General features: G+C 44.7%; 1 protein-coding gene across 1 annotated transcript in view; it reads left to right on the top strand.

The window, feature by feature from the left end:
• LOC311239495 (supervillin-like) overlaps nt 1–23,468 on the top strand; it is a gene marked incomplete at its 5' end in the record, with an annotated part of 302,875 nt that overhangs the window by 41,727 nt on the left and 237,680 nt on the right. Inside the window, 5 exons of the mRNA XM_084327801.1 lie at nt 6,975–7,525; nt 7,641–8,342; nt 8,453–8,849; nt 9,349–9,519; nt 9,689–9,741. Of these exons, the coding sequence (XP_084183927.1) occupies nt 6,975–7,525; nt 7,641–8,342; nt 8,453–8,849; nt 9,349–9,519; nt 9,689–9,741 (1,874 nt within the window). The remainder of the gene's footprint in view (nt 1–6,974; nt 7,526–7,640; nt 8,343–8,452; nt 8,850–9,348; nt 9,520–9,688; nt 9,742–23,468) is intronic.

Genomic DNA, 23,468 nt, shown 5'->3' with positions numbered 1-23,468 from the left:
AGGATTTCTGCATTTCTTTTGTTGGTTTCATATGTAGGAGACATGCATTAGATTTATTATAATTTATCTTGTATCCTGAGTACTTTCCAAATTGTTCGATTGTGTTATACAGATGTAATAAGGAGTTTTCTGGTTGCTCAATGTATAGAACAATGTCGTCAGCATATAAAGATATTTTGTGTTGTCTTGTTCCTCTCATTAAGAGAAACGGATCAGATGTATTGCCATTAGTAATAACTGCTGCTTTTGGAGTTTGATAAATTGCTTTAATCCACTGGATAAAATTTGACCCTATATTACGTTTTTGCAACACGTTAAAAAGAAAGTTCCACTCGACTCTGTCAAAAGCCTTCTCTGCATCCAGAGATAGGAGTAGAGAGGGCCTCTGTTTTAGATTCAAATGATTGGTTATATTTAATAACCTTCTGATGTTATCGGTAGCATATCTTCCCTTAACAAATCCAGCCTGATCTGGGTTTACCAATTTCGGCGTGATGGTTTCAAGTCTTTTCGCTAATGCTTTGGTGATAGTCTTATAATCATGATCTAAAAGACTTATAGGTCTGTATGATGAACAGTCTAGTGGATCCTTACCACTTTTATGCAGTACTGTGATGTTTGCCAAGCTCATTGTTTGAGGAAGTGCCTTGTTGCGTCCAAAGTTGTTAATCATTCCCATAAAAATGGGTTTCAAGTCATTCCAGTACTCCTTATATAGCTGTGCCGGGAAGCCATCTGGTCCTGGACTTTTGTCTATAGGCATTGAATTAATTGTTGCTAGTATTTCTTGTTCGGTAAAGGGTGCATTAAGACTCTCTTGATCTGATTCTGAGAGCTTTGGCATTTTGATACCTTCTAAGAATCTATCCAGTTCCTCCTGTGTGTAATTACTTTGAGATTTGTATAGTATATTGTAATACTCCTGGAATGCCTGATTGATTTCTTTTGGATGATGTGTGATGTTGCCCTTGAACCGAATTGCTTTTATAGTCCTTTCGGCTTGTTATTTTTTTAGTTGATGGGCTAATAGTTTACTGGGTTTGTTGCCAAATTCATAGTGTTTTTGTCTAACCTGATTAATTTGTTGCATGATTATATTTGTAGTCTTGATATTTAATTTGGCTCTAGCAGTTACTAAATGTTTCCAGTTGTCTTCTGTAGCTGCAACTTTATGGAGGGCTTCGCATCTTTCAATTTCTTTTTCTAGTTCTTTTGTGTGTGCGATTTCTTCCCTTTTACTAAATGATGTGTATGAGATAATATGTCCTCTTAAAGTGGCTTTTGCAGCTTCCCAGATTATGTTTGGGTCCATGCTAGGATCATTGTTTTCATCTATGTAATTTTTAATCCATACCTTCATTTTTGATCTAAATGTTTCATCCCTCAGCAATGAGGTATTGAATCTCCATTGAATGAACTTTTCTCCATCCAGACGAACGGTCAAGTCAAGTCAAGTCATTGGCGTTTGAATAGTAAGTGTAGTCTTTAACCTTTGGATTTAGTTCCCGCCACACATCAACTAGGCCACTTTCTTTGCATAAACCTTTGAGTACTTTTATGGACTTTGGTTTGTTACTTTTAGACTGTGTGGTCTTGTCCATCTTCTGATTCAGTGCACAGTTAAAGTCTCCGCCTATGACCCCAAATCCTTTGCAGTTTTCGTTGAAAAGCAATACCATATCTGACATGAATGCAGGGTCATCTGTGTTAGGAGCATAGATATTAAGGAAAGTGGTAGATATTCCATTAATAGAACCTGAAATCAAAACATATCGCCCATTTGGGTCAGTGATTTTTTTCTCTAATTTAAATGGCGTGTTTCTATTGATTAGAATAGCAGTTCCCCTACTGTGACTTTTGTATGAAGAAAAATACACTTGTCCCACCCAATCCTTTTGTAGCTTTAAATGTTCAATTTCTGATAAGAATGTTTCTTGCAGAAAGGCTATATGTACCATCTTATCTTTTAGAACAGATAATTTGTTTGCCCTTATAATGGGATTACCCAAGACTTTGACATTCCATGAGTTTATTATCAAATCCGACATAATGGTTGCAAAATCTTATTAGTATTACTTATGAGTATGTCAAGTTGTTCTAAAGCATATATTGTCACTGTATGCATTGAGATATTTAGAAAAGAAAATAACAAACAATAAAGAAAAAGACAATAACATACAATTGTCCACCCTTGTTGTGGTTCCCAGACCCACAACATTGAGTTGGCTTCACTTTTAGTAGGCCAGAGAAAGAAAACAGTAGAGAAATAAAAACTAAAGAATACTAACGTTTTCATAAATGGTGTGGTGCCTGGTTAAGTTTAGGCACTCTTTCGAAGTCGCTCTCTTTCGAAGTTGGTTAAGGTTAGAGTTTGTCTTTAGAGCAGGGCGATAGACCACCAGCCCTGATTCCAAACTCTAACCTTAACCAACTTCGAAAGAGAGCGACTTCGAAAGAGTGCCTAAACTTAACCAGTTGGAAACAGCTAATTTTATTACTCTCCGCCTTGTTTCCAACTGGTTAAGTTTAGGCACTCTTTCGAAGTCGCTCGTGTAATGGGAAATATTAAAGGACAAAACGATGAGCCGTTTACATTAATCATGCTGAGTCATTATTAATAATAGAAAGGTTTATTTCACCGTGGCCACAATGAAAGTTCAGTTTACAGTCAGAGACAACATGTTCACACAGTAGCATCTGGCCATAAAATGACCAAGAGCTCTAGTCACACGTATATTAAATACACAATTGAAATGGCGTCCACTAGACACCCAGACAGGTAAACAAAGTCTGCCCAAAGGAGAACCAGCCTTGGCTAGGCGGTGATGTTCGCGATGTTCCTAACTGGAATGTTAAACAATCTTGCTAGCAGAGGAAAAGATTTAGGTCAAAAGTCATCCTCTCCTCACATTGAAGGGACCGTGGTCTGTGCTAGTGTCTGACTAGCAAGCTGTACAAAGATAAAATGATATCACAACACAGATCTATAATGACATGATAATATATTCCACGACACTCTCTTTCGAAGTTAGTTAGAGTTTGTCTTTAGAGCAGGGCGATAGACCACCAACCCTGATTCCAAACTCTAACCTTAACCAACTTCGAAAGAGAGCGACTGCGAAAGAGTGCCTAAACTTAACCAGTTGGAAACAAGGCGGGCAGTAATAAAATTAGCAATCAATCAATCAATCAATTCAATAATCCACGCTCACTTAAAACAGTGCACCTCCCAGCTGCTTCTATATAAAGTAGGTTAAAAAAAAAAAAAAAACTCTTATAGGGAAAATAAAACTCCCCCCCCCCACTATAGGGCAAAGAAAACCTATTTTTTTCCCCTATAGGGCAAAGAAAACTTTTTTGTTGTTGTTTTACCTACTTTCTATAGAAGCATCTAAGAATGAAGTTAAAAGAAAGTAGGTTAAAAAAAGAAAAGAAAAGTTGGATGTGTTAGTTTGTTGGATGTCTAGTTGAAAGACAGTTGGATGTCTTAGTTTGTTGGATGTCTAGTTGAAAGACAGTTGGATGTCTTAGTTTGTTGGATGCCTAGTTGAAAGACAGTTGGATGTCTTAGTTTGTTGGATGTCTTACTGAGAACAGTTGGATGCACTTCCGAGCAACTTCTCTTTTTCTTTTCTTTTTGGGAACTACTTTTTCTGGCGGATGGTTTTTTAAATAAATCTTCAATTAATGTGTGTTTATTGTATAGCAATAAGGTTGGATGAATGCGCCAGTTGTATAAAAGACATTACACCACGTGCAGTCGTGGGTTGTGAGAATTAGACCATGCCTAGGGGGGTCTAACGACCACCCCTAGGCATGGTCTAATTCTCACAACCCACTCCTGCGCGTGATGTAATGCTTAATTATCCCACTTACCAGGTGTTTGGAAGTTGATGGGGTCTTGGGAGTGGGGTTGTGTTTGGGAGTGGGGTTGCAGTTCTGTGCACTGACACATTCTCCTTCCCACTAAAACACTGCTGCATTGTGGAGCGGCTGGGTAGTGCAGTGGACTAAGCACTCGCCTTTTTATTCCAGGTACATGAGGTAACAAGCCAGAATAGTAGTTTCTATTCCAGGTACATGAGGTAACAAGCCAGAATAGTAGTTCCTATTCCAGGTACACGAGGTAACACGCCAGAATAGTAGTTTTTTATTCCAGGTACATGAGGTAACAATGGGCCCTTTTAGTCTTAGCACAATATCTCATTATATTTCCTCTAAAAGATCCAGTACAAGCATGATGGTGTTACTTAGTGCAGGAACACTAAGACAACAGAGAGACAGCTGGGTCAGTGAACTAACTAGGGGTTCAAACGGGTCCTAATGGCGCGTTAGGTAGGTTGTTGTTGCCTGGCAACAACACAGCTCCCGGAAACTGAGGCAATTGACCTGCTCAATGTCAGGGCTCTTCCATCATATGAATTGGGTAGCACTCTAACGCTATATATACAGGAAACTGTCAAACCGTGTACTTCCCTATGTTTGGTCAGCACCAGCAGGAGGACAGCGCAATCTAAGGGACATGTTTCATTACTAGTCAAGTGTCATTACTTTAGTTATCAAAGGTGGAATCTCTGGACGCAATGACATTATATAGTTTAAAGCTAAACTACGTTTTTCTTTCTTGTTAGAAGAGGGATAATTTATTCAGTTAGATTTGATTTGATCTTTATTTATCTCTAACATTTTCAACCATAAACACACACATTTGTAATAACAAAAAAAACTAAAACGAAATAAAATACAAATACATTTAAATATATTTTCCTATGGAAGGAATAATCAACATGGCTCCAATTGGTTGACTATAACAGCACCGTGACCAAATATCCCTATACTAGCACCTTGTTAAACACTTTTTTATATATATATATATTTATTTATTTTTAATCATAATTATTCTTGTGAAATCTTTCCACCTGGGAGCCTTTTGACTAAATCAATTTATTCTCCCCTTCTCTGAATGGTGTTTCTTATGGCAATAACAACTATAGACGACAAAACCAAAGTAAAGAAACGACATTTGATTTTTGGGACGGTTACATTCACTTTGGGACGGTTAAAATTGTATTTTGGGACGGTTCTGGGACGGTGGTGAAAAAAGTTAGTCTGGAGCCCTGACCATAGCCAGCGACACCTCTGTACTTCCCTATGTTTAGTCAGCACCATAGCAACCAGCACCATAGCGACACCTCTGTACTTCCTTATGTTTGGTCAGCATCACTGCGACACCTCTGTTCTTCCTTATGTTTGGTCAACATCACTGCGACACCTCTGTACTTCCTTATGTTTGGTCAGCATCACTGCGACACATCTGTTCTTCCTTATGTTTGGTCAGCATCACAGCGACACATCTGTTCTTCCTTATGTTTGGTCATCACCATAGCAACCAGCACCATAGTGACACCTCTGTACTTCCTTATGTTTGGTCAGCATCACAGTGGCACCTCTGTTCTTCCTTATGTTTGGTCATCACCATAGCAACCAGCACCATAGTGACACCTCTGTACTTCCTTGTGTTTGGTCAGCATCACAGCGACACCTCTGTTCTTCCTTATGTTTGGTCATCACCATAGCAACCAGCACCATAGTGACACCTCTGTACTTCCTTATGCTTGGTCAGCACCACAGCGACACATCTGTTCTTCCTTATGTTTAATCAGCACCATAGCGACACCTCTGTTCTTCCTTATGTTTGGTCAGCACCATAGCAACCAGCACCATAGCGACACCTCTGTTCTTCCTTATGTTTAATCAGCACCATAGTGGCACCTCTGTTCTTCCTTATGTTCAGTCAGCACCATAGCAACCAGCACCATAGCGACACCTCTGTTCTTCCTTATGTTTGGTCAGCACCATAGTGGTACCTCTGTTCTTCCTTATGTTCAGTCAGCACCATAGCAACCAGCACCATAGTGACACCTCTTGGGCTTGGTGAGCAGAGGAAGTGGAGGTGTCGGGGTGTATGACCCAGTCACTGGTGCCTATTAACCTATAAAATGACTTGCTCTGACTTTGGGCCGCTGTAAAGGACCCTGGACAGTGTCATTAAATAACAGTCAAATACATTGATGCCTTGGTTTGCATGGCTTTCTTTTACCCTTTACTTCATGAAATGCTGAAAAGCTTGGATTTTGAGAAATTAAGGGATTTGTAGACTAATATTATATGGAAAGCACAAGAATCAGAACAAGAAGCGAAAGCTTTAATTTCAGTTGAGCACAATCTGAGGCCTTACATCAGCCCCGCTGGAGGGGAAAGGGTTAGGCAGGGGTATATTTCTGGACTGAAGCATGACCCAGATACACTACATTGCTGGCTCAGTGAATGGTGTGTAAGGTGGATGGGCTTATGGCCAGCCTTTGAGCTATTATGGACAGGTGAAATCCACTGAGGCCTAGCTAACTTGTAAAAAGCCTTCCCAGGGGGCTCTGTTAGCTTGAATAGTTTCATTAGCGCTCATTACAGCCTGGGTAACTTTTTAATAGATTCTGTATGATGGACAGGGCTTCCTTTACAAGAGGTTTGTGTGATTTTTAACAGGTAGTAAGTCACCGGTGTGGCTGATCATCTCCAGCCTCATGTGGCGTGCAGCATTCTATTTAAAACCTCCCTGCCAGGTCGAATGGAGCAGCGGCCCATCAATTAGGGCCAGTTTACTAGTCTACAATGAGATTAATGTGACCTTTGACTGATGCGGGTTAAAAGGTCATAGATTAAAATAGTTTTGCTTATTTATGTTTTCGCCGGGAGACATCAGAGATTGTTTTCACCAGTACTCCGATTTAAACCCAACGCATGCCGCTGCTACTTTAGCACTGGGCGTTCATCCTGGTCCCATGATGTTTTGATATAATAAACTTGCACGTCGTGTTTCTCTATCCCTGAATGATATGGAGTGATCTCCCCAGTTCAAGTGAAGTTGTGTTGGAGACTCTTTTAAATCCCTCACTAATCTGTTCCTCCCCTTAAAGAATCCGAGCAAGAGAAAGGGTGTCGAGAGATGAAAGTGACCAAAGGCCCCCTGAGTGGAGTCCAGATGGGCAGTCGCCCAACGGACACCGTGCTCAGACTGTCCCCCAGTCGCAGCCCAGCCCCGGGCACCAACCTACCTATGGTCAAACAGCCTACCCTCTCTCAGGCCCCCAGCCCCACCACTCTAGCCCTGCCATGGACCCCCAGCCCTACCTGGCCATGCATGCACTGGCAGCCCCCACAAAATTACCCGGACCTCCTGAAGTCCTGCCCCGGAGGAGAGTGAGCGCTGACCAGATCTACGCTGCCAACAGGGAGGCGAGGCAGGAGGCCAGGCAGGCCCTGAAGGAAGAGCCACACACGGAGGGCCTGTTGAAGAGCCGGAAGGCGGTGCTGCCCTCTGAGATTCGCCGGAGGGAGAAGAGCATAGACGACCCTCAGCATGGGGTGAGCCGGCATGAGGACCCGGAGTGGGAGACCTACACCGCCGGGGCGAGGAGGACGGGCCGAGCCGAGGACGACTGGGACAGGGACAGACCAAAGGAGAGGGGCAGGGAGAGACCGAGGGAGCGAGAGAGGACCAGAGACAGGAGCCATGACAGTCACGAGGAGAGAACGTTTAGATCCGAGGAACCTCCCCAGTCCTCCCCACGCCAACTGTCCAGGCCTCAGCAAGCTGCAGAACCTGTCTACCAGCAAGAGCCTGGATATCAGCAGCCCCAAAGACAGCAGCAAGAGCCCCAAAGACAGCAGCAAGAGCCTTTATATCAGCAGCCCCAAAGACAGCAGCAAGAGCCTTTATATCAGCAGCCCCAAAGACAGCAGCAAGAGCCCCAAAGACAGCAGAAAGAACCTTTATATCAGCAGCCCCAAAGACAGCAGCAAGAGCCCCAAAGACAGCAGCAAGAGCCCCAAAGACAGCAGCAAGAACCTTTATATCAGCAGCCCCAAAGACAGCAGCAAGAGCCCCAAAGACAGCAGCAAGAGCCTTTATATCAGCAGCCCCAAAGACAGCAGCAAGAGCCTGGATATCAGCAGCCCCAAAGACAGCAACAAGAGACCCAAAGGCAGCAGCAAGAGCCCCAAAGACAGCAGCAAGAGCCCCAAAGACAGCAGCAAGAGCCCCAAAGACAGCAGCAAGAGCCCCAAAGACAGCAGCAAGAGCCTCAAAGGCAGCAGCAAGAGCCTTTATATCAGCAGCCCCAAAGGCAACAGCAAGAGCCTGGATATCAGCAGCCCCAAAGGCAACAGCAAGAGCCCCAAAGACAGCAGCAAGAGCCTTTATATCAACAGCCCCAAAGGCAACAGCAAGAGCCTGGATATCAGCAGCCCCAAAGACAACAGCAAGAGCCCCCAAGGCAGCCAGAGTATGAGCCTCAAAAACAGCAGTATGAGTTGCAAAGGCAGAAACAATATGATCCCCAAATACAACAAGAGCCACAAAAACAACAATATGATCCCCAAATACAACAGCAAGCACTCCAACGACAACAATATGAGCCCCAACAACAGCGTGAACCTCAAAGACAGCAGGAGAATGAACAACAACAACAACAACAACAACAACAACCCCTAGCTCAGCAGAGGTCTGATTCGACGTTCTACCTTCAGAAGGGCTCCTCTCTCCCCCACGGCAGGCACAGGACCTTGGAGATGAGCGGAGGAGGTCCCAAGCCTAAGATCCGCACCCGCTCCATGTCAGACATCGGTGTGAGCGAGCGCTCCGCCATGTACCGCAGCATGGAGAGAGCGGCGGCCAGCCGCGAGGTGGCAGGGGCGGCTAACGGGGAGGTGGGGGGCTGCCTGGAGACCCGGGTGTCGGTGGCCCAGCTCCGGCACTCCTACCTGGAGAACGCCAACAGGAAGCCTGAGCTGTAGGTGGACTGGCATGGCTGCTGTTTGGCACTGCTGACTGACTCTAACCCCGCAAGTGGTGTGCTGTGGCCGTACACTACAAAACCCTAATGCTAACCGAATCTCGTTAAGTGCCTCTTGTGTTAAAGGTGTTACAAAGTGGTTTCTCTGTGACTGTGTGTCTGCCGTTGTTATTTGGATTGTGGTGTTATGAGCAATTCATTTTGCTCAATTGTGATGTGCAAGTTAACATTCATTCATTTTGGCAGTGGTTTGCTGCTGCATGTTGTGAGTAACTAACAGCTGTTGTGATGCTGAGCGGTCGTAGTCGGGTGTGATTACCTTGTGTAGTAATCTCAAGGCACGGGTGACCTACTCTTCTAACCAATTCACCTCCAGAAAAACTTTGAATCCACTAAATACATTTCCAAACCATATGTCCCTGATAGTTGTTTCACATTCACTCTCCCTCTGTGTTGTCCTTGTTCATCTTTCCTATTCAACGCACTACTCCAAAAGGGAGACAGCTAAAGTAGATCTAGCCGCCATGGAGGTAGATCCGGCCAGCGGTTCAGAGCGGGAAAAGGTTGTGCGGAGGCCTCGCCGCTACATCACCCCGGGGGACAGTCGCCAGTCGGAGAGGTTTAGGACCCAGCCCATCACCTCTGCAGAGCGGCTGGAGTCTGATAGGTACAGGAGGCCCTCTCTAGAGAGAGGAGGGTGTTCATTCTGGAGATCGTACCGGAGGGAGCAGATTGCAGAGCATGTTGACTGCTTGCTCTAGAGGTTGTGGATTACATTGATCTAAAACAAAATAACAATGTTGTGAATATAGTGTGTGTCTCTCTCTCTTCCTCAGGTCCCGTTTGAGTCCAACACAGCTACAGGACCTCGAAGGCAAGTACTCCTCTGGTGTATTGTGTAGATAAATTGGTTATAATCAACCAGATATTTCCAGATATTTCTTTCAGTTGTGAACCATTTTACAACCCAATATTTGATTTGATTTGACATTTAAAAAAATTCAAGAGTCAAGAAAACATCAAGGATCAAGGAGACTCAGAAGGAGCTTCTATCCCCAGGCCATCAGGATGCTCAATGAACAATTAACAATAACAGACAATCAAACACCCCCCACAACACATCCACACGCACACACTCACTTTAAATAAACAACACACTGTAGCACACACTTTACCCACTTTACCCACTTTAGACACTAACACACACTTTATATTTATTGGCATCAACCCCATGCACCTCATTGCACCTCACGACCACAAGGTGGCACCACAAGCTAAGCTATATCTCACCATTCTACACTGTACTGTATAGTAGCTGACTGTATAGACTGTACAGAAGTATAGACTGTACATAATTCTGTATATATGTATATTGAAATGTTTGTGTTGTTTACACTTGTCTACGTACTTGACTTTCTATTTTATACTTATATTATACTATTTTACACTATATTCTTTTTTGGATCCACTTTTTCTCCCCATTTTCTATTTTTCTCCCATCCCAATTTTGTGTATCCAATTCTTCCCTCCCCTGTCTTGAACGTTGCTAGACTATGCCTCCCACAGGTCGGTTGTAGTGAAGACAGAAGCCTTGCATCACGTGTCCCCTCCGGTACACGAGGAGGCAGCCTGTCGCATCTTTTCACCGCAGCAGCTCAAACTCTCAGTGGCGAGGAGCAACGCGTGGGAAGTTCACGCTGCCCCCGTCACTTCCTGTTTCCGTCGCACCGGCGTCACCAAACCGACCTGTAGGAGTCGCTGTCCACAACGTCAAATCCCCACCCCCCGGCTTTCCCACTCTAACACTTGCCAATTGTGTTTGTATGAACGACCGGCCAGCCGGTAGCAACGCCGAGAGCTGGGCTCGAACCCAGCGTCTCCTGTGTTAGAGGCGAGCGCCTTGCCCACTGCGCCAATCAGCCGCCCAATGTTGTGTTTTATGATTGTAACTTAGCTTGTAACCTGTTTGACTATCTCATCACTTATTTTGTCTCCAATTAGTGCTATGATTTCATAGATGGTTGGTCACAGAAGCAGGGGTCACAAGTCATTAGACTAACAAAGGGCTGCTCTCTAAAATTAATGTCAAGTCAGGGGGGGAGGTTACATTGCTTTTGGGTAATGTATTCATTACACATGACAAGAGAAATGGTTCAGGTTTCTTTGAAGCCTTGTAGCTCAGAAACGAGTCGTGTTATAAGCATGATTCATAAGACATAGATTGAAAAGTATTGATTGATTGATTGATTGATTGAAAAGTTTATTAACAGATTGCAGAATGGGTACAGTACAGTACAGCTCAATACACACAATTGTTAAGGGGATGCAAACCAGAGAAAGACTTTCGTCTTGTTTACATCAGGGTCCCCCATTTTCAATTCATAATAACATATATGACATACACAACATACAGATAGACAGTACTGCTACATCTATACATTTATGACATACCAGATTTGCAAATACAGTACTGTTTGTGATACAGAAAGTGTCCAGAAAAAGAGTGTATATACATTTGACGTAGAAACTGTACATTGGAGTAGGTTGGGTAGGTGGGGTGGGGTTGGGTGGGTGGGGGGGGGGGTTGGGTAGGGGGGGGGTGGGGGACACTGTACACTGTACATTGGAATACTGACAAAGCCATACTTGGTCATTTACTGTACAACTGGGTTAGGACATTTGTAGGGGCCAGTTTCGAATTGCAGTCTCCCGTAGGTGTTTTTTGAGAGTGTTTTTGAAGGTGGGTAGTGATTCACATTCCTTTACAGCTTTGGGTAGGGCGTTCCACATTGATGTGGCATAATTGCGAAATGTGTTTAGTCCCTTGTTTGAGCCGAATCTGGGTTTAACATGATTTGTGGAGCTCCCTCTGGTGTTGTGATCGTGGTATTCACTGACCTTTGGGAAGTATTTTGATATGTACATGGGTACCTTGGTCGTGTAGTGTATCTTGTAGACCGGCCCATTGCAAGTTTCTGTACTCTGTCGTCTACTCTAAGCCATCCTAGGTTGTCAAAGTGAGCAGGGGTGAGGTGGGTTCTAGGAGTCAGGTCAAGCAGTAGTCTGACTAGTTTGTTTTGAGATTTTTAGTGACTTTGAGGTGCTTTGGTACCATGATGTGCAAGCATAGTCGTAGTACCCTTGAATGAGTGCTCCTGCCAGAGTCTTCAGGGTATTCTTGTTTACCAGAGAGGAGATCCGGTACAAGAATCGAGTTCGTTGGTTGACTTTTTTTATTACATTGGATGCCATTTTGTCACAGGAAAGATTAGCCTCTAGGATGGAACCCAGGTAGGTAATTTCATCTTTCCTTGTGACAATATTGTCACCCACTGTAACTGAGAAGCCGTCGGTCTTGCTGAGTTTGTTATTTGAACCGAAGAGAATGGACTCTGTTTTGCCCATGTGTAATGATAATTTGTTGTCGGCGAGCCATATGCAGATTTTGCCTAGTTCCGAGCTGAGGGATTTTTCAACCTGTAACTTGTTCTTGTCAGAGACCAGCAGGGCTGAGTCGTCCACAAACAGGAACAAGTTGCAGTCACAAGCTGACGACATGTCATTTGCATGAATTAGGAATAGTAGCGGTCCTAGTATGCTTCCTTGTGGAACACCACAGCTCACTGTGAGGGGGGGGATGCGTGTTGCTTTTTAACAGCGGAGCAGTGCAAGAATGTGACAATTTGACCATGTGACCGCGGCAACGCGGGAGAGCGGCAGTGCGGAAATAGGCTGTCTATTGCCATTCTCTAAGACAAACGCTAACCTTAACCAGCTCCTTAACAGCGCCTAAACTTAACCGTTCTAACCTTAACCAACTCCGAAACAATGCCTAACCTTAACCTTAACCTTAACCATGCCTAACCTTAACCTTAACCATAGAAAGAATATTGCCATTCTCTAAGACAAACTCTAACCTTAACCAGCTCCTTAACAGCACCTAAACTTAACCATTCTAACCTTAACCAACTCCGAAACAATGCCTAACCTTAACCTTAACCTTAACCATGCCTAACCTTAACCGGCGAAAGAATACACGTTAAAAAAAAATCACGTTAAAAAAAAAATATTGATGGGATTCGAACTTGCCAACAACGGACCGCAGGACCGCAGGAGCGCTGCGCTGCCAGGTGAGCTGAGCGCCGAATGAAAATCATGGCGGATTAGGGCGGTTACATAGAGCTCCGCTCTGCCGCTCCGCTCTGCGGTTGCCGCGCCTGCCGCGGGTCGTGTCGCAGCCAATCAGGGAAAACGCGGAAGCAACGGCAGCACTGCTCCGCTGTTATTAAGCAATAGGTGGGGGGGATAGGGTACCGTTTACCTCCACCATCTGTTCTCTCCCCTCGAGGTAGGATTGTATCCAGCTCACTGATAGACTATCAAAACCAATTGCTTTTAGCTTGTCAATCAGAATGGTGTGATTGACAGTGTCGAAGGCCTTTTGTAGGTCCAGCATGACCATGCCACAGTATTTGCCCACGTCCACCTCTTGTTTGATGTGGTCGTTCAAATAGAGAAGGCATGTGTCAGTGGATTCGTAGATTAGATTTTTTTCCGCAAGGTACTTTTCGACCTGTTCGTATAACAAATTGTCCATGAATTTCGAGATGGATGTAAGGATAGAAACAGGGCGGTAGTTGCCTGGGTCTAATTTGCTGCCCTTTTTGTGCAGGGGTGTTACTCTCGCAATTTTGAAGTCCTTGGGGACGTGTCCCTGTTTTATGGAGAGGTTTATTATGTGTGTGATGACTGGGGTGATGGCGGCTGCTGAGTCTCTGAGGAATTTGGAGGGGATGTTGTCATGGCCAGTGGCCTTGTTCGGTTGGAGGGCGCTCAGTTTATTGAGTACCTCATCTGTAGTTACCATTTCCAGTTTGAAGTCGTCTTTGTGGACGCCTAGGTTCTTGTAGTATGCTACTATGTGTTCTATCCCATACTGCCCTGAGTGGGAGGGTAGTTTGTTTACCAGTGTTGTGGCTATGTTTGTGAAGAAAGTCTGCCTGATTTGTACAAGTGATGGCTTATTTTTAAGGTATATGAACCTGTACTTTCATATTATGTTAAAGGGGAACTATCTTATAAATGGCCTTTTTCAGTGTTTAGCATTGTTTCCTAGCTATGTGGACTTATATTAATATGATCTATGTCTCTAATTCTCATATTGGCGCATTCTTCCAATTCTCCTCTCACAATATTCACCCTCACTGAACTGAGTCATCTGAAAATGTGCTGATTTGTGATGTCAGAGAGACACAGCTGCATGATGATGTGGCTGTGTGGCATCAGGTACATGATGAGCTGCACACAGTGGTTGGAGCCCAGCCTCAAAACGGCTCGAGATCTTGAGGTAGAAGAATGCTGTTTTTGAGGACTTGATTAGAAATACAAAACAATGAATAAAACATTTTTATAATTACAGAGGTGTTCCATAAACTCACAGGAATTGTGTAAAAGTGCCCAAATAGTGAAAGAAATAGTAAAATAGTTCCCCTTTAAAAAAAAGATATAATTTGAAAATCCCCCTAAAGGGCCCAGAAAGGGGGGGGTTCAGATTTCCAAAAAAGCCCAGACCTCAGAAAAGGACAAGGACTAAGTCTCCTCGGCGCCAACCTCAAAATATTTTCCAAAGTCCTGGGCCCTCATTTATCAACAATGCGTAGAAAGTATTCTATTTCCGTTCCTACGCACGGAATTTAGAATGTGTGTACGCACAGAAATATCGGGATTTATCAACCGTGCGTACACGGGTCCTACGCACACTCCGTATTGATAAATACCATTTGTTCTTACCGTCAATGCTCGTGCATGATTATCCATATATGGTAATGAAACACCCCCCATGGGATGTGCAATAATGGACTAACCCGAGCGAACTCTGAGAAACTCCACGAGCGAGATTGTTCACGGAGGCGCTGTCGAACCAAGAAGACACAACCTGTGTTATGGGATAAATATGCGACAGGCTGGCGGACTTGTACACGGTGATGTCAGATATCAACGACTCCCTAAGACCATTGCTGCAATTCTGCCTGGACAGCTCAAAATACTAATAAAGACCGTTAACCACTGTTTGGCGTTGGTGTGTCATTATAACCATGCTGGAATATGAATGCCTTTATTCGTTTTGTTCGATTGGCTACCGGGTATAATATGATTTGTAGAGGCATACAATCTATTTTGTTGTCGGTATTAGGTAGCCTATATGAATTACAAATAATAGCAGCCATAGCCTACATTATGCAACAGTAACTTGCGCATATATAATAGCACATGGCCAGGGCCGCCTCAGGGGGTGTGCGAGCAGTGCGGTCGCACAGGGCCTCGCGGGAAGGGGGGCCTCGCAAAATAAAAAATAAAAAAAAATAAAAAGAAAATATTTTTTATTTTTTATTTTTTTATATAACTGCCAGGTGAAAAAAGAGCCACTGGCTGTCTCCACATGTGTCGGAGGAAGCATGTGGTGGACTTCAGGGTTCCCTTGTACCAACCAGTAGGAGGAACATGCGCACAACAACCAGGTAGGGGAGGGGGGGAATTGGCATAACGACTAAATTGGGATGGGGAGAAAAATATAGAAAATCAGGCGGAGAAAAAGAGGATAAAATATATATATATATATATATATATATATATATATATATATATATATATATATATATATATATATATATATATATATATATGACAGAGGTAGTACACTTTTTTTTGCGAGGCCCCCCTTCCCGCGAGGCCCTTTTTCATCACAGACCTAAAATCTAGTTTTGCTTATATGCTTATATATTTCACATTAGACACGTTTGTAGAATGTGTCTGACTTGTTCCTGGGTCTGCAGACATACTCACTATTGGAGCTCTGGGGCTCTGCAGCAGACATACTATTGGTTTCAACGAAGGGAGTGGTTACTTACATCATGTGTAGTACGCCGGCGTGCGTCAGCTGCGTTTGACTATTTCGCGCGTGCAGCTTTTGACTATTATGCTTAGTTATGCCAGCCAAGACGAAGAGGTCGGTCATTATCAGTCGGTCGGTCACCAAGGAACGTTGACGAAAGGCCTCTCGCTGGCGGGACAAATGGCCGGAGCCTTGTCATGGTGCAGTCGGGATATAGCCATGATGATGTCGGCTAGTAGCTAGCTTAGCTAAAGGCTAACTAGCGTTAGCTAACCTAGAGACAGCGCATGCAGCCAAGATGAAGAGGATGGTCGTTTGGCAGATGAACTTCGTCAACTCCACGCGGTTGTCTCCATCCTTTTGGACGTTTGGTGAGTTTTTAACCTATTCTATTAACTCTATTCTATTCCCGCCATGGACATCTCTCTCTCTCTCTCTCTCTCTCTCTCTCTCTCTCTCTGGAGCTAAACTGGCCGACTAGCTGTTGTAGTACTACTAGTAGCTAACGGTGTGTGGCCTGGTGTCAGCACCTGTATTGCTTTTATCACATTGTACAGTTTTTCAGTGGTAGCCGCATAGCTTGCTTCTGCGTTAGCTAATGGTTAGCGATAGCCGGGTTGAGCTAACTGTTAGCCAGTTAGCTGTTTAGCTACGACGTTAGCTGCCGGCTGCGCTCGGCTGGGAACGTTCGTTTGATGCTATCAGTTAGCCTTGAGTTAGCTGTTAGCTTGTGCTACGACCATTGACATTAGCCGTGAGAATAGCAGGGGGTTCTGGCACTCTGACTACGACATCATCTTTGACAGAAGATGTAGTCGGGCCTGCACCATGACAAGGCTCTGGCCATAGCTTATTTTTGTCCCGCCAGCGAGAGGCCTTTCGTCAACGTGGAGACCTGTGTTGCGGCCTTTCGCCCTGCGTTCCTTGGTGCAGGTAAGATGAATGAAAATGTCATGACATTACCCCACTCTTCCTTCCTTCCCCTCCCGAATGTTTTGTTAATAACGATGTTTTTTTCCAGGCAAAACATATGTTACTTCACAACATTTGGAGATACGACATGTGCTGTGTGTGAATTCATTGTCTTAGTCGTTTGTGTAGCTTGGGTAGCGTTGGGCCGTTGGCCAAAGCTGTGTGTGGCCTGGTGTCAGTAGCCTACCTGGCTAGCCTTTAGCTGTCGGCCATTGGCTCCTTGCTGCTTTGTTTTCTCTGGTATAGACCCTCTTCTCTTTGGATTTAAGTGTTGATCTTTGTCCTTTTGGATCTATGTATATTCATGTTGCCTTTGTGAAGTTATCTTTTCCTTCTGTTTTGTTCTTTCATTAAAAGTTGAATATCCTTTAGGGGGTCATCTTTGCTTATCTCTCTCATACATGCTCTCTCTCTAACACACACACACGACAAACACACATGCTCTCTCTCTCTCTCTCTCTTTCTAACACACACAGTCTGCCTATGGCGGCCTTTCTCGATGCCTAGGCTGTGCTCGCTGAGTCTGTACCTAGTCAAGGATCTTCAGTCACAGTGCTCAGGTATTCTGCCACTGTGTACTCTCTGTTTAGGGCCAAATAGCATTTCAATTTCTTTCCAATGTGTCTCTCTCTCTGTACACTGTATATTGACTGTAGAACAGGAGCTCTTTCGCGCTCTCTCTCTTGCTATATGTTGACTGTATCATGCCCAGCCTCGGGCAGCGCTATTATTTACGATTTTTTTTTTACCTTTTTGGGGGGGGGGGGGGGGGGGGGGGGGGCCTCGCACAGGGCCTCGCATTTCTCCATGGCGGCCCTGCACATGGCACAGCCCTGCAAAGCCTGTACAGTAAACTAACTTGATCGTTAATCTAGCTGTTGTATCTTTACGCTTATGAAAACAGTAAATAATATGTATAGGCTATAGGCCGTCGTTTTGCATTAATAGCCTATATTCTCAAATGGCATTTAATGGCTATCCGCTGTGGGCTATCTCCTCGCTGACGGACCAGTATACCTTATATCATATCATATTCCTATATGTCACCCAGGAATCGTGGGGCTCTGGGGAATAAAGGTTGGGAAGACCCTGCTATTATAGCCTATCCTTTATAATGTTATAGGCTATTTCATTTACAGTTTACTCTATCAGCCTACCCAGCATGTAATTCGTTCTTTGTTAGAACTCAACTCGTTATTATTTTGCGCATAGATTGCAGAAATACGGGAACGTTTTGATTTATATTTAAAAGGCTTTGACATTGTAAAACGAAATAAGTGGAATTTCGAAGTTATGTAAGCAGAATACAAGTCATATCACCCACACGATATATGCTACCTGTATATCCAGAGCATGTATGCTTTTCATTCATTTAACTTAAGACACATCTATTGCAAGGGTTTTGTAATACACATAAACTCAACAAATAACCTCTGTTCTCGTTGCAATGCGTTTTTAATACAGTAGGAAGGGGGAAGAACACTATATTGTGGGTGTTCATATGACTTGTATTCTGCTTACAGCTTCGAAATTCCACTTATTTCGTTTAACAATGGCTAAGCCTTTTAAATATAATCAAAACTTTCCCGTATTTCTGCAATCTATGCGCAAAATAATAACGAGTTGAGTTACGCTGAGCGCAGTCAGTACACCCCGTATATTCCGATAACGCTATATATAAAACATGCTGCATTCATTCAGAAAGAAAGACCAATTATTCCAAATGCTATTTATAGGGTTTTGACCATAATTACACTACTGTCGCTATTTTACAATTAACTATAATGAATTACGGGCGTCATACAGAACACGTCAGTCAAACTAATGAACGAAAGCTTATTTCCGCGTTGAAACTAATGCATGAAACTGATGAAAGCATATGCCGTCCGTCTGCAGTATCCATATTCTACCGCTGGGCGCCGAGTCCCACACTTTGCTTAGAAATGATCGTACGCACGGGTTACGCACATATCTGTGCCTACGCAACGTTGATAAATGAGGGCCCTGGCCCATTGTGTAAAAATAATATATGACAGGCGGGTGGCGTAGCGGAGATTGCGCTCGTCACCAATGCAAGAGGCTGCGGTCTCGACTCCCGGAGTCAGCATTGCCCTGCGGCTTGGGCCGGTCGTCATACTAACTCGTTTGGCTGAGTTAGGGGGAGGGAAGTCATGGGTGGTAATCTGGCGTTGTGGACAGCGACGCCTACATGTCAGGTCTGGGCGCCTGCTCAGCGAAAGGCAGGAAATGGTGAAGGCAGCGTGACCTCCCACGCGTTACGCTTCACCAATGAGAGTCCTCACTGCCAGGTGAAAAAAGAGCCACTGGCTGTCTCCACATGTGTCGGAGGAAGCATGTGGTGGACTTCAGGGTTCCCTTGTACCAACCAGTAGGAGGAACATGCGCACAACAACCAGGTAGGGGAGGGGGGGAATTGGCATAACGACTAAATTGGGATGGGGAGAAAAATATAGAAAATCAGGCGGAGAAAAAGAGGATAAAATATATATATATATATATATATATATATATATGACAGAGGTAGTACACTGTGACCAAACCGGCTTTATTCTGGGACGCTTAGCTGCGGATAACCTTAGAAGATTGTTGCATATAATCGACACTAGTAAGGATAATAAAACACCAGCCACAGTCCTATCTTTGGATGCCATGAAGGCCTTCGATAGACTGGAGTGGTCATACCTATGGGCGGTACTGGAGGCTATGGGACTGGGAAAGGAGTTTATTCATACGATTAAAGTACTCTACGCCACTCCATCAGCAATGATAATGACTGGCAAGATCTGCTCCCCTCTTAGCCCCTTACGTGACTGCGAGCGAGCCTGGGTCTCTACCGCAGTCACTTTCACCTAGACTGCGACCATTTGCAACTTATGGTACCGAGCGTGATCACATGGAGCGCGCTGGGTCAAAAATATATCATATATGAATTTCAAAGATACCCAGCGTACAATATGGGTTTAACACAGCTTTACAGTGGGGTCTGGAAGCTCGGAGTTGCTAATAAACAGTGGGCAGGGGTGAGGTGGCTTAGAGTAGACGACAAAGTACAGCAACTTGCAATGGGCCTGGTCTACAAGATACACTATACGACTAAGGTACCCATGTACATGTCAAAATACTTCCCAAAGGTCAGTGAATACCACAACCACAACACCAGAGGAAGCTCAACAAATCATGTTAAACCCAGATTCGGCTCAAACAAGGGACTAAACACGTTTCGCAATTATGCCACATCAATGTGGAACGCCCTACCCAAAGCTGTAAAGGAATGTGAATCCCTACCCACATTCAAAACCGCTCTTAAAGAGCACCTACGGGAGGCTGCAATTCGAAACTGGCCACCGTAAATGTCCAAACCCCCCACCCCCACCCCCTCCTAATAGACAGTCTCCTCCCCACCGCATGTATATATTCTCTCCCCGCCGTATGTATATTTCTCTCCCACCCACCCACCCCCTCCAAATGTAGTCTCCTCCCCACCGTATGTATATTTCTCTCCCACCCACCCACCCCCTCCTAATGTACAGTCCCCTCCCCATCATATGTATATACTCTGTCAGGATCTATGGGTAACAGTACTGTATATTTGAATACCGTATATGTCACAAATGTATCAGTACTAAATACCTGTATGTCCCTATGCCATAAATGTCATGTATGTTGTGTATGTCATAAATGTCAATATGAATTGAAAATGGGGGACCCTGATGTAAACAAGACAAACGTCTTTCTCTGGTCTGCATCCCCTTAACAATTGTGTGTATTGAGCCGTACTGTATTGTACCTATTCTGCAATCTGTTAAATAAAGTTTTCATTCATTCATTCATTCATTCATTCAGAGCCACAAAAATTACTGTGGTACCACAAAGAGCCACACCATATACCAGCGTTTCTCAACCTTTTTTTCAGTCACGGCACCCTTTCTTGTGTTAATAGGTCTCACCCTCTGGCCCTAAAAGTACCCTGTGAGACCCACGGTTGCAAAATTACAAAATCACGTTTAGCCATTTAAAAAAATTATGTTTATTTAAAAAATGTTAAGCACATGTATTATATACATGTATTGGTCCTGTTGTTCAGCCTCACAATGCTATTTGATAGTAAATGTGTTTATATGTCCCACCCTCTGAAGTTGCTAATGTCTTTTTAATTTGGGTCTCACAGGGTTAACCTCTTAAGCCTGAGATATACAGTAAAAGTGTATATTTTCAGCATTACGTTTGTTTACCAATGATTTTAACTGTTATTAGTGAAATATAAGATTATAGAAATCTCAGGGCATTGAGTCGGAAACCGGCGCATATTGATAGGAGGAAGTGGCGCAGCCAAAGGTGAGTGTAGTCTTTTGAAGGAAGAGACTCAGGGCTTTCGAATTTCGAAAAACTACCCCAGCTCACACCAGCCCCTGTCAATCATCTGACTTCTGGATTTACTTTTTTATTTCTCTTATTTTTTGGGATTATCTCCCACAAACCTGAACGTTATTGCCATAAAACAGAACGCAGTTAGTTTCTCTACCTTTCTGTGAACGTCTTGCAAAAAACGGTGTTGCAATACGATGAAAAATGGTGGAGAAATTTACATTATAAAAAAGATGGCAGAATTCAGTACTGTATCTAGCTCCTTAATCATCTTCCCTTTATTCATTTGCTTAGATTTTTCAGGTCTGGTCAATTTTAGCATGGTGTTATTCACAGTCAAAGATACTTTCTTTTTTATATATAATTGATATTCTCCTTTGGTTCATTACAATTTACTCAAGCCTAGTGTGAGGTTTGGTCCGCTCCCCGCCACACGCTCCGTTCCTTTAAGGTACTTTGTTGATTAATTGCATTCCCGCCACACGCTCCGTTCCTGTAAGGTGCCGTGTTGATTGGTGCTCTCCCCGCCACACGCTTCTGGAGCAAGTATCAATTTCATCCCGCAGCTGTCACAGCTTGTAATCAGCGCCCTGTGGCTTTATATACCCTGATCCCCCTACTATCGATGTTGGATCGTTCTGAATACTCCTGCATTTGCCTGCCTTCCCCGTCGCTGTTTGCTGTCTTTTGCTCTCCAGGACTTTCGTGGAGAATCCCTGTGGAGAACCTGGTTTCCCGTTCTGAGCTGCGCCTCGTTATCTGCCCGCTTTACGCGTTGCGCTCTGGTGAGTTTTTGGAAACAGTTCTTTTGGATCATCAGTTTTTTGTGTGTTTGTGAAACACCGAAGAGATCCCGTTTTTGTTTGTACTGTTCTCACCTATTTTTGTGTTGGATTTAAACTTTGGATTACCGTATTGTTTTTTCTCTGGACTCTGCTAACTGTGTGTGGTACACCGAAGATCAAGTCACTTGGATATATACTGAATCAGTCACCTCTCTGTTTCTGTTGTGCGCTGGGCTAACTCAGATTTCTCTCTCTCTCCGTTTCCACCGGGAGTGAAAGCTGGGAGGATCTGCAGAGCCGCTTCAGACGTCACAAGCCAATTCCTCACCACCACCTACTGGGAGTATCTGCAGAGCCGCAACAATCTTCTCATGCCAGATTCCCCGTTTGTTCGGTTGCTCAACTTCATTCCATCTTGTAACTCTGAAAATAAATACGCCCTTGCTTTGGCTAACTCTGAACAACTCTCTCTGTGCCGTTGCGTTTGAGGTCGGTTACAAACCCTAACATTACGATCCAACCATGACGACCACAGCCGACACAGAGAGAGTCAGAACAGCGTTGGCAGTCCAGATAGAGTTAACCAACGACCACAGCCTACAGCTAGATGCGGCTGCGGCTGCTGTACAGGAACTCCGAGAGCAGGTCCTGCCTATTCAGGGGTCCCTGGGCTCTCTGGCTAGCCAGCAGTCTAATATTCTCCTCCACTTACAAGCGCTGAGTGAAACCGTTAACACCTTGCTTGTAACCCCACTTACTTCAGGAGCCTCGGCCGGAGCATCACCCGCAGCCCTGGCAGGCTCCGCGCCTCCCGATCCCGCACCTCGGGAGCCCCGCCTCTCCGAACCACGGTTGTTCGACGGTAACTTCGAGGATTGTGCCACATTCATCATGCAATGTGAGTTGGTTTTTCGTCATCAACCCAGTCGATTCACTTCAAGGGGAGCCCAAGTGGCTTACATGACTAACTTGCTCTCAGGCCGGGCAGCCCAGTGGGTCACTGCCTCCTGGGCAATGGGGGCAGATTTCTGTTTTTCCTACCCAGACTTTGTGGCTGAGCTCCGCAGGGTTTTCCACCACCCAGCCCGTGGCCAGGACCCTGGAGCCCGGTTGGGTACCTTCCGGCAGGGCAGTGGTGGGGTCACTGACTACGTGCTGGAGTTCAGACTGGCGGCAACGGAGAGCGGTTGGAACGATCAAGCACTTCGTCTCACCTTCATGAGGGGGCTCAACGACGCAGTCAGGGACCAGCTCGCGACCCGTGAGGAACCTGAGTCCCTCGAGGACCTGTTCAGCCTCGCCATTCGCATCGACGGACGCCTCCAGGAGAGAAGACGTGAGAGAACCCGACAGGGACCTCCAGAGGTACTCCGGACCCCCCGTACTCGTGACGGTACTGCTGGTCGCCCTGCTCCCAACACGACTGGTGGCTCTTTTCCCTCCCGTTCGGTGCCCGAGGAGGAACCAATGCAGCTGGGACATTCTCATCTTAGCCAAGCTGAACGGGAGGCGAGGTTCAGGTCCGGCCTTTGCCTCTACTGCGGTCGGGATGGACACCGTATCGCCAACTGCCCCACCCGG

The sequence above is a fragment of the Notolepis coatsorum genome (genome assembly GCF_963971535.1).
Source record: "Notolepis coatsorum genome assembly, chromosome: 13".
NCBI classification, from domain to species: Eukaryota; Metazoa; Chordata; class Actinopteri; order Aulopiformes; family Paralepididae; genus Notolepis; species Notolepis coatsorum.
The sequence above is the reverse complement of the archived record's forward strand: the minus strand, read 5'-3'. Positions and strand labels throughout refer to the sequence as shown.